The following is a 17,629-nucleotide window of genomic DNA, read 5'->3' as shown; positions in this document are numbered from 1 at the left end:
TTTACAGCAGCATCGTGGTGTAGAACATTTATAGTAAGAACATTTCTGATCAAGAGGCTTACCAAGTAATATAATATTGTATATCACTTGGTAAGCTTGTCTTTACCACTTTGCTTCCAGGCCTGTGGGACTTTTTTGGGGCTATTTGGGGTAGTTTGCGCTTAGGCCCTCATAACATTATGCCCATATGAGCTATCCATGCAAAATTTCCATCCATTTCGCCCAACATCCTTTAGTACTCTAAAGGTACCCAGGGTTTGTGGATTCCCTTAAGTGGACCAAGAAATTAGGCAAAATACAGATAATCGTGGAGGTTTTTGGGAAAAATGGGAAAAAAGTGCTGCAGAAGATGCAGTCTGTTTTTTTCCTTGCAAATGGTATCAGCGAAGGGTTTGTGGTGCTAAAATCACCATCTTCCTAGCTTTTGGGAACAGGCATCCTTGAGTCAGAACACCAAATGTTCTACACAGTTTTGGCATTTTACTGGGACATAGCCTATGTTTCCTATTTTTTTTTTTGCTTTCAACTGCCTTCCAGTTAATGGTAGAAATGGATGTGAAACCAATATCGGATCCCGGGAAAGCTATACATTTCTGAAAAGAAGACAACATTCTGAATTCAGTGAGGGGTTATTTGTGGGAATTCTTCAAGGCTTTCCTATAGAAATTCAGAAACTTCAGCTCGTACAGATTTATGGGAGTCCACTAGGTAGCTCTAGAGTGGGGCATAAGTCTGGCACTGTTGTCCCTCTAATACTGTTCAGCATACACATTAGTCTGCTCAACAGTCTCAGCCAAAAATATATCTTCCATAAACAACTGAAGGAAATTTATAGGAATTTGTTTTCTTCAAAATTTACTCTACACCCTGCAACACTGCTAAAGACAGGCAACACTGACTGCACTATATTTGAGTCAACCTAGAGTCCAGCACTTACAATGGGAAGCCTTCCAGCCCAGGGCTGCATTCTAGAAGCTTCTTGCTGCACTATCGGCACATCAGTGTGCTCCTCCAAAACAGGTACTTCATCTGCTCTGAGAGTATTTTCAACCGCACTGAGAGCGGCTTCATCAGATTATTCCTCTTGGACAGAAAATTCACTGCCAGAATTCTCGTCTTCCTCCTCTGCCTCAGATGCAGAACCAGTCTCATAATCTTGGTCAGAAAAAGACTCAAGACACAGCAAACACCTGCTGAGAGGTCAACCTGCAGCTAGCCATAATCTTTACGAAGAGAAGTAACTTGACAAATAAGTCAACAATACCCAATACTGTAAAATAAGTAATAAAGTAATTCAATACAAATCATGCAAAGACCTATATACTATAAAACAATACCACTCACTTGCTAAAGACAGCTGGACTCACCAGCAACAAACACATTAAACACCAACAAAAACTCACTAGAAATGAAAAACGAGAAAATTCCACCCAAAGAAGCACAATTACCATTGTGCACAAATGGAAGGAAATTTTCATACGCATTCCAACAGAAGCTAAATAGGCTAATTATCACAGCATTTCTAAAAAACACATTAATGCAAGTAATTGATACTAATTTGGAGTAAACCGTATAAAAAACCTTTTTTCTTACCAAACTTTCAACTATACAAACTGCTGATCTACCAGTGCCCAAACTTCAATCACGAGGAAAACAAAAGCTTTTTACTAAAATAAAACGGAGAATAAAAATTACAATCGCCAATGATGAAGAACATAACAGTGAACACCCATCACCATCCGAAAGCCAGCCACACTCACCGCCAGCCAAGTGCCAGTCCACACACAGCCAGCCAAATGCCAAAACCTTCATCAGCCAAATTACACTTCTCATTAACTTTCGCTGGTGTTCTAGTGCTCCATTGGCAGATGGGCCTAAAAATACATAGCTGATTAGCCCTGGGGGCAGAAATGGCTTAAATATTCAACCCAAAATGGGGAGCGGCCATTGGCCAAGGGGCCGCTCCCAATACCTTATGTGCCATATATAATATAATCCCTGGTGGGCTAGTGGCTTTGCCACCCTTGGGGGCAGATAGGCCTAAAATTAGCAGAACGATCTGCCCATGAGAGAGGCCTAAATCACCAAATAAGCATGCCCAAAAAGGGGATGGACCCTTGCCCAACGTGTCGCTTCCCCTAAACATAATGCACAAAATACCTGACTTCTAGTAGGTTTCAATCCCCTGGGGGCTAGATTGGCGACCCTTTCCCAAGAGTTTGCTCTCTTATAAATATATTTTAAATAAATCCCTGGTGCCTAGTGGTCTTCGCTGCCCCAACTGCCGGTGGGGGAGATTGGCTGAGCAAATTGCAGAATCAGCTCCCAAGGGGGGCCGAAACAGATTTAATATGCCCCAGGGAGCGACCCTTACCGAAGAGGTCTATGCCCCAAATTTCTAAAAAAACAACACTCTACTTATGACATGATCTTAGATAAGCAATATTGTAGTCCAATAATTCATGCATAAAAACTTTCCAAGTATTTCCAATACGCCGTTTTAAGTATACTCTCATGTATTTCACTTGCGCAGTTTAAATATTTTTTCACAAGCACAATGTGTTCACCTTGCACTTAGTACACATTTCTAAAAGCATGTCTGATGCTACATTATAGTCTGTGAAATAGATTTCTGTGCATCTGTTGATAATATAATCTTACTTATCAAAAAGTTGGGACCACGTGCTGTTGCTTCTTGTATAATTGATTTACTCTTAAGTTGTTCCCTTCAATTGACACCCATTGAGACATTGTTGCATGATATTCTGTTTACTCAGGTCTCAACTAGGTTTACGGGTTTCTCCTGTTTGTAATAAATACTACTCTATGCCACAGTATTCTATCCTGCACCAGTGTACTTTACCCTGCACCACTCCACTCTACTCTGAAGCACTCCACTCTACTCTGAAACAATACTTTATGCCACTGTACTTTATGCTGCACCATTCTATGCCTCTGCAGTCTACAATATGCCACTTTACTCTAAACCACTGCACTCTACGCCAGTGCATTCTACACCACTTTACTCAAAACCAATACACCCAATGCCTTGGCACATACGCCAACTACTTTGCATCACTGCACACCCCTATTATCTACAACGTTCTACTCTATACCACTGCATCCTGCGTCACTCTACACCATTGAACTTTACCTCCTTTCACTCTACGCCACTATATTCTACTCTGCAACACTATACGTCAATGCTATCCACACTACTCTTCTCTACACCACTCTATGCACCTGCACTCTACTCTACTGAATTCTACATCGCTCCACTCCCCTGCGCTGTACACCACTCTAGTCTATGCTGCTCTACTCTACACCTATGCACCCTACCCTTCACTACTCCACTCCATGAAACTCTACTCTTCGCCACTCTACACTGCTGAATTCTGTCACTTTACGCAAAACTAATGCACTCTACGCCTCTGCACTCTACGATAATCTACTCTTCACAACTTCACTCCAAGTCACTGTACTCCACTCTAATATACTCCACTCTGATACTCGTCTTTATAATGCTCTGCTACATTAAACTCTGCTCCACTGACACTGTACTCCACCCTATGCCACCCCACTCTACGCAACTCCCTCTATGCCACTTTACTCCACTCTATTCTATGACACACTACTCCACTTCACTCAATACCACTCCACTCTGACAAACAATGCCACTCTGCTCTATACCAGCATTTGTAAAGCGCACAGCTACCTCCAATGGAGGTGTCCCAGCGCTGGGGGCCGTCGGGAAGATTAAGCAAGCTATTGCCCGGGGTCACATGGTTCTGGGCTGAACTGCCGCCAGAGCCGGGGTTCGAACCGTGAACCCTGTGGTCCTCAGTCAGGCACCCTGGCCGCTGCGCCACACCTCTTCCACCACTCTTCCACCTCTATGGCACACTATGCCACTCTATGCCACTCCACTTGACGCCTTTCCATTCTACAATACTCTACTACAGTCTGTATCACTCTACTCTACACCTCTCTATTCCACTCTAAGCAATTCCCTCTATGCCACTACACAACTCCGCTACTTCACTCTGCTACAGTCTACTCAACTCTGATACTGTAGTTCAATCTAATCTACTCTACTCAAATCCATACCCTTTCACTTTCCGACGCTCTTTCACTCTGACGCTCTACTTTCTCCACAACACTTTACTCTGACACTCCACGCCATTCAACTCTACTGTATGTCACTCAGACCAATCTCTACGCCACTCCAAAATACTCCACTCAACAACACTCCTCTAACATTTGGCCATGCTGATCAGCAGCCACTCCTGTGTACAACATTGGTAAAATATATTGGCAAAGCCATTAGCCCTTGCATAAGCGAGACCTATTGGCTTTACCAATGTTTAAGTTTAAATACCTATTTCAAGTATTCTATTTCTAGTACAATTGTCAGAAATTATTTTTGTGAAAATGTACTAGTGTGGATGTTCTGTTGTGCACATATCTTCAGGGATTCATTTGTATTTTCTTAAGGAGTTGGTGGATCTTTTAGAAACATATTTTGCAAACATCATTCCCACCGCTTTATCTCCAATTTATGGTTGCACATGCCATTGCCAGCCTACTTGTCACTTGATCCTCCTACTTCTACATAAAGGCTTTGTGTTGCATAATTCCTTCTTGTTTCTTTCGTTACTTGGCTACATCAGGCATTCTAGGAATTAAACACGTGCCCTTATTTGTGAAAATTAAATTGAATGTGTCTTCCTGAATCCATGATTGCTCGTCTTCAAAGTTTAAATCTTTGCAGCATGTTTATTTAGTAAAACTCCCAAATACCAGCAGTTCTGCCAGAGTACATTACTGCATCATCTAGCTAACTGAAAGCTTTTGATTGAAGTCTCTGTGGATTTCCCGTAAAGCTGCCACCATATAGGGCATTTTTTTTACAATACTTTATTCCATTTTCCCACCATGAACAGAGCAGTCCTAAACAGGGCATTTCAATATATTGCCTTTCAACTTATACCCAATATACATCCGAGTCCAGGGCATTTATTTCTTACCTCCAAATCTCCCCTATTGTTCCATGAATACCACCAGTGCCAGACTCTTCAAGATATTCCACAATGCACAAGGCCAGTAAAGATGACAAATCTTTCTACCAAGTGTCTAATATTGTCTTACCGATTAAAGAATCCATGGCACCTTAATTTCAGGAATGTCTAAATCCTCGTTCTTTGTCCAATAAGTCATTATCTTGATAAAAGTACCACAAGGCAATTTGTTTCCATTTGTTCATTTCACAGATGAAAGTAAAGGCTCAAAAATAGCTGTGTGCTTATCAACTTGGCTTATTCTAAATCTTAGCTTTGTGCTGTGCTCTGTCTTCAGTTTAGAAAACATTGCATAATTTTTATTATACAAGCCTTTTGCAACATTGGGCTCACTGTCTTAGCTGCCAATAGAACAATAATGTTTACTATATTCCTACAGTGGCTCTTGTATATCCTGTTATTTGTTGGGTTTTTTGTTGTTGTTTTGCTTCATTTTATTTAACTAGTTTGTTTTCCGTACCAAAACTGACTGAAGATACATTCTTGAAATTGGATTACTCCTTTAAATCATTTAATTTTCTGTTTATTGTAGATGAGGAGGATGAAGAGGAGGAAAACCCAGAGGATCAAGACGAGCAGGGGAACTTGAAGGGTTTAATCAATGATGATGATGATGAGGAAGATGAGGAAGACGATGATGGCAGTGTTTCAGGGGCATCTAAAGCATCAGCTGCCTCTGCACGCTCTGGCGGCTCAGACAATGTAGTCGGTCATAAGAAAAGAAAGCGCAGTATGTTAATGTTTAACTCTTAGCCCTCTTTCATCCACCTGTAACTTGCTATGTGTCTTGCTTCAACCTGTCCCCTCTTCTGTTAGTGCTATGACTAAATCGCTGTTTGCCTTACTTATTACTCTACTAAAATGAGTGCCTGCTTGTTTCACGAATGTCATTTTCCTGTATACTCACATTTTCTGTTTATCTAAAGTTAAACTGCATCTGTCTCACTGAGCACTACATAATAAGATTGTGTGCCCTGTCACGTTGCAAACTGTGCTTATTGTTCTTTCTAGTGTACCAAGAACCATTGTGTTAAGTTGCATTATTCCCAAGAGTAGTCGTATTTCTATATCTGTGTAACCTGTATCAGTCCTCTTAGAGTGATTGTTTATTTGTCTGTGTATCCTGCAGCCCTGCTTATTTCTGGCATTTACTAAACTTGAAGATTACAGCTCATTTAGGCTCGTCAATCTGACTCTAAATATATTAAATATTCTGGATTTTAAAATGCAATTTATCTTCCATCAGGCTTTGATGATCGTCTTGAAGATGACGACTTTGACCTGATTGAAGAGAACTTGGGAGTCAAAGTGAAGCGAGTGAGTTCTCTTCAGTCAATTCCTTCCCCCGCGAGTTTCAATAATTTTTAATTGTCTCATTACAGTTGTCCACACATAGGTACTCCTTGTTTGCGACTCTGCATATATAATGTCTGTTATACATGTTTAGATAGTAGATTCTTTATTTTCACTGGGTGGTCATAAGAAAGATTTGAAGCATCTCACTGGGATTTACCTTCTTTTTGCCTGTCATGTCTTGTGGCGAACAACGTGCAAGTTATTCTCTAATCCAGAACAAAATAAAGTATAGATTACCTTTAGTGCCCTACACTTAACCGAATCTATACTTCATGCACAAGAAAAGCTCTTTGCATGGGCAGGGTCTAGTTTGTTGACAATGAAATGTTGGTCTATACGACACCGAGGATAAGACCCAGTTTCACAATAAATGTGTTAAAAAATGTTTGGCCCACTTGTAGAACAGTGTGCGTCTTCTAAGCATTTTAGCGTTTATTGTAAGTGGATTGACTATCCACGTGATTTCAGATCATGTGTGTGGATTGCTCTTAAAAAAAGGATTTAGGTAAATGTTGAATATGCATTGCAATAGAGAATGCAAAAAAGCAGAAAAAAGCTGTGAAACTTTTTTTTTAAACATTTACATTTTATTGATGTAAGGAAACCTATAACTGGTGTGCACGTAATACACAGTACATTCACAAGAAGCATGTACTAGAACTGATACATTGATCGCAGGATTAATGTTTGATAGAAAAGTACACAGTAGACTAAACACATTCCTGAAGTATTTATGTAAATGACAAGAGATCGTCCATCAGCCTCTGCTGTTTCTCTGGGATGAATGAGCAGTACTGCATGGTTGACACAGAGGGGTGAACACCACCAGCATGGCAATGTTTGTTTAATCCATTGAATTATTTATATAAACATACTATCCACTAGAGCAGGCTAAATCCCATAGCTTGGACGAAAACTGGATTGAAAGTGTCTTAGATGCCTAAATTATCCATATGATTCTTTTTTTATACGCACACGTGGTTTCCTTACTGGTACTACTGCCAGCGCCTGGACGCCTTCTCGCTGACTGTGCACTATATAAAAATGGGTAACATAACATAATACGCACACACACACACACACCGCATCTACACACACACACACACACACACCGCATCTACACACACACACACACACACACACACACACACACACACACCACGCATCTATACACACACACCATGCATCTACACACACACACACCATGCATCTACACACACACACACACACCACGCATCTACACACACACACACACACACACCACGCATCTACACACACACCACGCATCTACACACATCACGCATCTACACACACACATCACGCATCTACACTTACATCGCGCATCTACACTTACATCGCGCATCTACACTTACATCACGCATCTACACTTATCTCGCGCATCTACACACACCACGCATCTACACACACACCACGCATCTACACACACACCACGCATCTACACACACACCACGCATCTACACACACACCACGCATCTACACACACACCACGCATCTACACACACACCACGCATCTACACACACACCACGCATCTACACACACACACACACCAAGCATCTACACACACCACGCATCTACACACACACAACGCATCTACACACACACAACGCATCTACACACACACACCACGCATCTACACACACACACACACCACGCATCTACACACACACCACGCATCTACACACACACCACGCATCTACACACACACCACGCATCTACACACACACCACGCATCTACACACACACCACGCATCTACACACACACCACGCATCTACACTTACACCACGCATCTACACACACCAAGCATCTACACACACCACGCATCTACACACACACACCACGCATCTACACACACACACCACGCATCTACACACACACACCACGCATCTACACACACACACCACGCATCTACACACACACACCACGCATCTACACACACCACGCATCTACACACACCACACATCTACACACACCACGCATCTACACACACCACGCATCTACACACACCACGCATCTACACACACCACGCATCTACACACACCACGCATCTACACACACCACGCATCTACACACACCACGCATCTACACACACCACGCATCTACACACACACACCACGCATCTACACACACACACCACGCATCTACACACACACACCACGCATCTACACACACACACCACGCATCTACACACACACACCACGCATCTACACACACACACCACGCATCTACACACACACCACGCATCTACACACACACCACGCATCTACACACACACCACGCATCTACACACACACACCATGCATCTACACACACACACCATGCATCTACACACACACACCATGCATCTACACACACACCATGCATCTACACACACACCATGCATCTACACACACACACCATGCATCTACACACACACACCACGCATCTACACACACACACACACACCACGCATCAACACACACATCATGCATCTACACACACACACACATCCACACACACACACCACGCATCAACACACACATCATGCATCTACACACACACACCACGCATCTACACACACACACACACACACACACACCACGCATCAACACACACATCATGCATCTACACACACAGGACGCATCTACACACACACACACATCCACACACACACCATGCATCAACACACACACACACACATACACACGCACATACATACACACACACACACACACACACACACACACACACATACACACACACACACACACACATACACACACACACACACACACACATACATACACACACACACACACACACATACACACACACACACACACACACACACACACACACACACACACACATGACAAAGTGCCCCCTTTGTGCTTGGTTGGCCCCAATTTTTGCTGAATTGCTGATGTACTTTGACTGAGTGTATCCTGGGTTCCTGCCAATCAGGTACCCAGGGCCTATGTTCTTTCCCTAAAATTGCATTGAAGCCTAAACTCAATTGGCATCTCTGCCACATGTCAGTCCCTGGTAAATGGTACCACAGGTACCCAGGGCACTGTGACCCGAGAAGGCCTCACTGCCTTTGCAGGCTGCGTGTCTTGGTGCAGAACAAAGTGAAGAGTTGACATGGCGCACATCCCTGTGTGCCATGCCTACAAACCACTGCCCTGGCATAGATCAGGCACCCCTCTAGCTGGGTGCACTATACAAGTGGTGAGGTACAGGTGCATGAGCCCTGTACACCTACAGTGTCTAAGTCCATTCTCAGACATTGTAAGTGCAGTGCTGCCACTAAGAGTATATGGTACTGGGAGTTTGTCATTACGAACTCCACAGCACCATAATGGCTACACTGAAAACTGAGAAGTTTGGTATCGAACTACTCTGCACATTAAACGCACACTGATGCCAGTGTGTGATTTAATAATGTGCACACAGAGGGCATCTTAGTGATACCCCCTGAAAACTAACCCACCACTAGTGTCCAGGCTAAGTGGCTGCTTTCAGCTACCACCACCAGACATGTTTCTGGACCCCTGGGTCGAGAGCCTGCTGCTCTTTGGGGCCTGAAACAATGCACATCCTGGGACGAGGTGCGAAGCCTCCTCCTCCATAAGGCAGGTTTCACGAAGGGGAAGCTTCAAAGGCTTGCTGCCTTTGTGAGCGTCCCCAGGCCAATTGCTGCTTTCAGCAACTGGTCCCCACTGGTTCTGGCCCCCACTTTGGGCAGGAGAACCGGCGGGAATAACAAGTGAGGAAGAGAGGTATGCCCACCTCTGCAAATTCCACCTCTCAGATGGGGGAGGCGAGGTGAAGCACAACTCTCAGTCCACGCCATCTTGAAGATGGGGGGACTCAGCCAACCAGGGACAGGCACATGCCCCCCCTCCCCCCCCACTGGAGGGTGGCATAAAAAGGAGTGTACCCACCCCAGGGAAGGGCCCCATTGGTCCCTGATTTTTACCTACTTGTAACACCCCTAAATCTAGTATTTAGGGGCAGCCCTGAACCTTGATTCCTCAGATCCAGACCAGAAACCAGAGGGAAAGAAGACTGACCAAACAGCCGTGCAGCAGCTAACAAGAGGAAGACGCCCCCTGACTTGGCCCCAGCCCTACCACCATGTCTCCCCCTCGAACCTGCTTCTGCAAAATCATAGTGTGTCCTGCAGCCAGCAAACTCAAAAACCCCGGAGAACCTGCCTGCCTTCACTGCCTTCCCCCGTGAACACTGGATTTGCTCAACTGCAACCTCTGGCAGTATCCGGAGACCGCAAATCCGCCCCACTCTGCAGCCGCCATCCACAGGCCGAGCTCGAGTGGGCAGACACCACCAGGAGGTCACCCCGGCAGTCCTGAACCGAGATCCGGCAATCCCAGACGTGTCTCAAGCCTGCAGCCTAAATCCAGAAGCCCCCCCCCTAATGGCGACCAGGAACTGGTAAGAAGATCCGAGCCCAAAAGGCACCCCTGCACCTGACGCCCCACGGCCTTGTGTGCCCAAACTGGCGGTGCCTAACCAACCCCTAACTTCCCAACTTACCTCTCGAAGTGGTGGTCGCACCCAGAAGTCCTTCTTCTCCCTGCCTGCAGTGCTTTTGCAAACTGGAGGTTCTCCATTGGAAACAGGGCATCCATCCTCAAAACCGCACCCTGCACCCGGCCGCCCTAGTGCCGCTGAGGGTGCACCTTTGTTGCTACTTTGTTACCCCATTTGCCCTGAGCTAAAGTCCAGGAGATTTGCTTCCCCAACCCAGTGGCCTGCTTGCCAGCAGCCACCAACCAGAGGCCCCCTATCCCCCATCGGATAACATTAGGCCTCACCACTCTGCATCCGGCTGCGCTAGTGCCACTGAGGGTGTAACAAGAGTGCATCACTGACCCAGGGGGACCCCTGAGTCTACTCCCAGAAATTCAACTCCCAATACCGAATACTTAACTAAAAACCATTAACCATGTTTTCCTCCATAGTATAACATTGACACTTTGTCCTGAGAAAGTCTGGAGTTTTGAGACCTAAAGAAATTCTTTAAAACTGTACGATTTAACAAAAACGCTTTTACTCATCTGTTTACAGTCCCTGTGCTGCATCCAGGCATACAGCACTGAGTAGGAAAAGTAATTCAAAAGTAACTTAACTGCTATTTTACTGAAAATCCCATTCAAGTCTATGCACTGTATTTACAAGTGATTGCATTTCTCTGAAACAGTACTGTAAGTCAAACCATAGTACATTTACAATTGCAACTGAACTATACTACAATCAGCATTTACTACTGTAAAGTATTTATTGATTACCTGTGACGGCCAGCTTGGTTCTTGAAATAAAATAACAGAAAATATTTTTATACAAAAAAATTGGTCTGAAGTTGTCTTTGAGTGTGTGAATTCATTTGCTGACTGATTGTGTACAACACCTGCTTAACACTGTCCTTTGATATTGCCTTACTAATCGACCACACTACCACAAATAGAGAGTAAGGTTCGATCTAATTTTACCTCTGCCTACCTTTTGGGATTCCATCGGACTCTGTGCACACTATACCTCACTTTCGTATAGTATAGATAGCGCCAGCTTCCTACAACACACTTACACACGCGCACACTTTCTCACACACGGCACACTTTCTCACACGCGCGCACACTTTCTCACACGCGCGCACACTTTCTCATACGCGCGCACACTTTCTCGCACACGCGCACACTTTCTCACACACGCGCACACTTTCTCACACACGCGCACACTTTCTCACACACGCGCACACTTTCTCACACACGCGCACACTTTCTCACACACGGGCACACTTTCTCACACACGGGCACACTTTCTCACACACGCGCACACTTTCTCACACACGCGCACAAGTTTCAAGTTTATTTTATTATGATTACGGAACTCACATGAGATCCACATAAAAGACAAAATATTACATTCCAAAAAAATAAATAAAACTTCGTAAAGAACATTATGTATACATCAGGAAATAGAAAATATGGAAATATACATACATAATAAAACTAGACATCAAAACTTTCGCCTAATACAGATTCAAGAAACATTAAAAAAAATTAAACAATTTAAAGCAAAACATTTCATTTGGGGGATTATTCATGGCCTCAATAAAAGCAGTAGCAGATAAAATATTCAATTGGAGGCAAATTGGTCTTAACTACTTGCGCCTATGCGATATTAGAGCTGGGCAGACAAACATAACATGCGGCAAATCCTGATTATTCATATTACAAAAGTCACATATGGCTGATAAACCATACCACTTTGATAAGAGTGAATTCAAAGGGAGTAAATCCTGCCTTAATAAGAGCACCAAACGCCTAACTCCGTGAGGAATATTCCAATGAACATAAGGTTGCGCTTTCCTAATCATACAGGAATCAATGACTGGAGTGGTACCCTTATTCTGGATGTGAAACTCTCTGTCTAATCTAAATCCCAAGATGCAGACTTCAGAAGGAATTTCAATTGATATGACGATAAAGAAAATAAGACTTCTTCATCTAATTGTAAATGGTTCACAGCATATCTAAAAAAAATTAGGATCAAGGAGTGTTCATTAAAATTCCCCAGTAGCTCAGATTTAATGAGATATCGTAACGTGCCGGGTTCACCCTTAGCCAGGCTAGAAGCCCAGCGAACACTCCCCGCTAAACCTTGAACCCAGCTGCTACGTAAACCAAGTTCCTGTCTAAGAGCAGCTGTTGAACTGGCTGTATTGACAGAAAAAAGGCTACGGAGGATTTTACCTTCAGAGGAGTTTAAGAAACTCCAACATTTTATATCAATTAATTCCATTCCATAAAGTAAGGAGGCGGGTATTTTTGCTCTAAATACCTCCAATAATATCGAGAGGTGTCTTCTGCCTGTGGCCTTATATAAGGACACCAAGCTCTTTCCTTGGACAATAGCTTTTCGGATATTATTGGCTATATGGGCTTTTTCACTTAAATTGTTCATAACAATTTTGCCAAGAAAAGTATAAGATTTTACTGTTTCCAATTTTTGGCCCCCCACAGTCCAATGAAAGTTCACATATTTGGGATTTTTCCTGCCCGACAGACACATCACTTTGCTTTTTGCAATGTTTATTATCAAGTGATGCTTTCCTGCATATTTATGTAATGCATGCAGTCGATTGTTCAACCCTTTAGGCGTTAAATCAAGAATTAAAATATCGTCAGCATACATAAGACATATAATTGGAGAACCCCCCAAATTCGGAGCAATACCGGTACTCGCAGAAAGAGCCTGGGGTAAATCAGCTACATATAAAGAGAACAGCAAAGGAGCTAACAGGCAACCTTGCTTTAACCCTAACCCATTGGATGTAGCAATAATTTTAGACAGACCTCTTTCCCCCCCTAGCAACACTCTACACCAGGTATCCGTATGCAAAGCACAAACCAATCTAATGAGAAAGGATGGCATCCCCAAATCGAATAGATTTCCCCACAGTACTGATCTATCCACTTTATCAAAGGCTGTGGAGAAATCGATAAAGGCGCCATAAACTCGCCCTCCACGAACCTTGACATATTTCTCTGTTAAAACTTGAAGTGCGGTCAAATTATCAAGGGTACCATGCCTCTTCCTTAAGCAAGTTTGTTCATAGGGTAAGATTTTAGCCAGAGACACCCAATCATTAATTAGATTAAGGAGACATCTAGCAAAAACCTTACCAATAGCGTCTAAAAGTGCAATTTGGCGATAGTTCTGGGGGAGATCCCTAGCTCCCTTCTTGAAAAGAAGAACTAGTATGCTCCCTTTCCAAGATGTAGGAACAGTACCGCTAATAAAACAAAACTTGAACACTGGATAGAGCATTTTACTCCATAGTTCGCAATGCTGTTTTAGAGCAGAAATCGGAATCTCATCTGGACCCATCGCGCCCAAAGAGCGCATGCCCCTAATAGCTAATTCAATATCCTTTTCGGACGGGGGATCATAGGGGAGATGATCCTCATACAAAGGATCATTATCCGGTTGTAAGCCATTACTGCTATACAATAGCTTGATATATTGAACCCAAATCTGCTCTTCAATAGGGATTGGCGTGGGACGGGATCTAGAGCCACAACCTTCGGCAATTAAAGACCAGAAAGTCCTGGCATGGCCCTTATGTGAGGATTCCCGGAGTTTGATCCATAGAGAATCATCCTTGTCTCTTTTTAATCTAGCCCTCAACCTCGATCTCCTTCTTTTTAATAGGACCAATTTATGATGACGATCTTTGTCAAATAGTAAATATTGTCCCCTTATCAATTTATTTATTTCAATGTTTAATTGTCGAAGTGGTTCGGGAAAGACTGAAGGTTTTTTAATAGGAGTACCTTTCCTAGCAATTGAGGTTACTAGAACCAAGAAATCTGAAAAACCCAAAAGTTCCCTCCCGTTCTATTGGGACAAAATCTCCACAGTGGATACCAAAAGGCTCAGTAGACTCTTAATGACCCCACAATTCCAAAAGCATTTCCCTGACTTAGCTCCAAAACTCACTAAGTTAGAATCAATATACCAAGAGTCCGACAGGGGAGGTTTAAGATCGACTGTAAGGGACAATACCTTGTGATCACTTAATACAGAGTCGACAACCAGTACATCCTTCATAAATGGAAAAAAGGAGGTAACAGACACCACATAATCAATAATCGATTCTCCATTTTTTGATTTATGAGTAAAAGCGGCAGGGGTGTCAGATGGAAGCCTACCATTTATTACTAAACAATCCACCTTAGAGAGACCTTCCAAAAGTAATTTTCCTCTTTTGTTGGACCTAATATTCGCCGGGAATTGCGCTTGTGGGATATGGAGATATTCTTCCTTATACTTGTTCCTGAATAAATCAAGAGCACCATTAGAAATTTTACAGTTAAAATCACCTAATAACAATACATAAGGAGGGGAAGGAACATCCATAAGTTTAGAAATAAAAGAAAAAAGCGATATTAGGCCAACATTGAAGCAAGTATCAGGGGGAATATAGGTATTTATCAAAACCAACGATTTATTTAAACCGTCTTTAACCAGATTTTTCAGAGTTATTGCCTGGAACAATTTATTCGGGTCTAGGAAGTGGGAAAATTCCAATTAATCTTATTGGAGAGTAAACATGCTATTCCGCCCTTCGCATGGCCTCTCCTGGAAGGGAGTGCACTACCATCTAAAACGAAGTAGTCTTTTTCCATCAACAGTTTACCATCCACCCAAGTCTCCTGAAGGCAAATAATGTCAGCTGCTAAGGATTGTAAGAATAACATTTTATCTGGACTGTTCTTCAAACCCGCAATGTTCCAAGAAATAATCTTCAAATCAATGTTAAAAATTTAACTGAGGTTTGAGGGAAGAAGTGGATTTACTCGAGAGGACACCTGGCAACCAACTCCATTTAGATAAATCATTCATCAAAACTGGTTTAGGAGGAGGAGGATTTTTGTACAGTACTTGACGTTCATTATTTGCTACATGAATTTTTAAATCCTTGGTCTTAGCTGAAGACCAGTCTGAAGTGAACGACTTAACTCCATGAATGGATAACAAATTAGTGGACGATTTGTTACCCTGTTCCTCCTTGAAGAAAGGGGCAACATCTATCCCCCTAATATGTAATTCCTCTGCCCAGTGTAGGATGTGATTTAATACCAATTTAGAGTGAAACTTAACTCTGGCTGTTTTCCCCATAGCAGAATTCATAAGTGTTACCAAGTCCAAGTTGGAGGTTTGAATTAGTTTTAGACTTTCGATATCTTGGAAACACTTGATAAGTGCTGATCTGTTTAAAATAAGATCTGAATCAAAAAGAGGAACAAAATCCATGAAGACCGTATCAACACTTTCTCACACACGCGCACACTTTCTCACACACGCGCACACTTTCTCACACACGCGCACACTTTCTCTCACACGCACACTCACACACACTTTCTCTAACACGCACACTTACGCACTTTTGCACACTAACGCACACTTACATGCACTTACACATTCGCACTCACACACACTTTTACACTTACACACACTCGCACACTTACACACTTATGCTCACTTTCACACTTAACTTTAAATTTACATAAAGCTGGTGTAAATACCTCGAACATTGCGTAATCAACTCTGACCCATTATAGGTTTATACAACCGCATCAGGTAAGTATACTGACTTGGTCAAAGATTAAAAACAAAGCACATGTCAAAACATCATAATTTTCGGAGTAAATGCAATAATCAAAAACAACCTTCTGTGAATGTACTCATTAATACTACCTGATACAGACATCTAACCGCAGGTTCCTTAACGTAGAATATTTCCCAGGCGTCAGACTGGTCAGCCTGGATCCAAAAAAAATTCCGGGGGGGCGGAGTGGGGCGCCGTCATCCGACTCCGTCCTGACATCGTCCACTGAAGTGATGTCAATGGAGCCATATAATTTCCCCCCCTTCCTCCACCCCCCCAGTGTGCTGCTGATGTCAGTTTTCTTCTTTTCTGCCTCCCAACGCGGATCCGGGAGAAGCATTTCCTCTGGCCTGTTTTGTTTTTAAGTCTTCAAAATGCCTTTCCGCGCCCGGAACAGTGTGCCGATGCATGCGGACTTCCAAGTCGTGTGCGTCCTGTTCGCGGCAGATGTCAGTGACAGATCCACACGAAATCAGTATGTGGTGCTTGAGCGAGCACCACAATTCCGTCAAGTGAGACGGTCAAAATCCTCGTGATGCCGACCTCTATCTCCAGCAGAAGGTTCCGTCCGGCGCAGTTCTTCCTCCTACGCTGAGGGTCCTGTTCAGGGCAGGTCCTGGAGTCGTTTCCGAGGACGCAGTTTGTCTGCCTCAGGTAAGCACCGGCAAAAGTCATGGAGGCAGTCGACCTCTCACACGTGTGACGTCGGGGTCTGCTGCTCCCGGTCTTCACTGGACCCGGGCCCTCAGGCACCGCCTACCCACCCATCCCTGGTGCCGGGGCGACGTGGACCCAGATGGAGGCCTACTCCATGGCTCTGCAGGCCATATTTGGGTCACCCCCTATCCCTGATGTGCCTTCGGGTCCCACAGTGGGGGTAGGGACTCCGGTTGGGAGTTCGCCAGTGGGTTCGCCCTCTGTGCTGACCGAGTGCCTTGACTCCGTTCCGGGGTCGCTGCGATGTCGGGACACTGCCCGGGGGTACATCCCACTGT

General features: G+C 43.7%; 1 protein-coding gene across 1 annotated transcript in view; it reads left to right on the top strand.

Moving 5' to 3' along the window:
- SUPT6H (SPT6 homolog, histone chaperone and transcription elongation factor) overlaps positions 1-17,629 on the top strand; it is a 1,180,384-nt gene that overhangs the window by 102,153 nt on the left and 1,060,602 nt on the right. Inside the window, exons 3-4 of the mRNA XM_078680107.1 lie at positions 5,611-5,808; positions 6,325-6,395. Coding sequence (XP_078536233.1) covers positions 5,611-5,808; positions 6,325-6,395 — 269 coding nt within the window. The remainder of the gene's footprint in view (positions 1-5,610; positions 5,809-6,324; positions 6,396-17,629) is intronic.

Source organism: Lissotriton helveticus, chromosome 3_1 (assembly GCF_964261635.1).
Source record: "Lissotriton helveticus chromosome 3_1, aLisHel1.1, whole genome shotgun sequence".
Lineage (NCBI taxonomy): Eukaryota > Metazoa > Chordata > Amphibia > Caudata > Salamandridae > Lissotriton > Lissotriton helveticus.
This window is presented reverse-complemented; position numbering and strand designations above follow the sequence as displayed.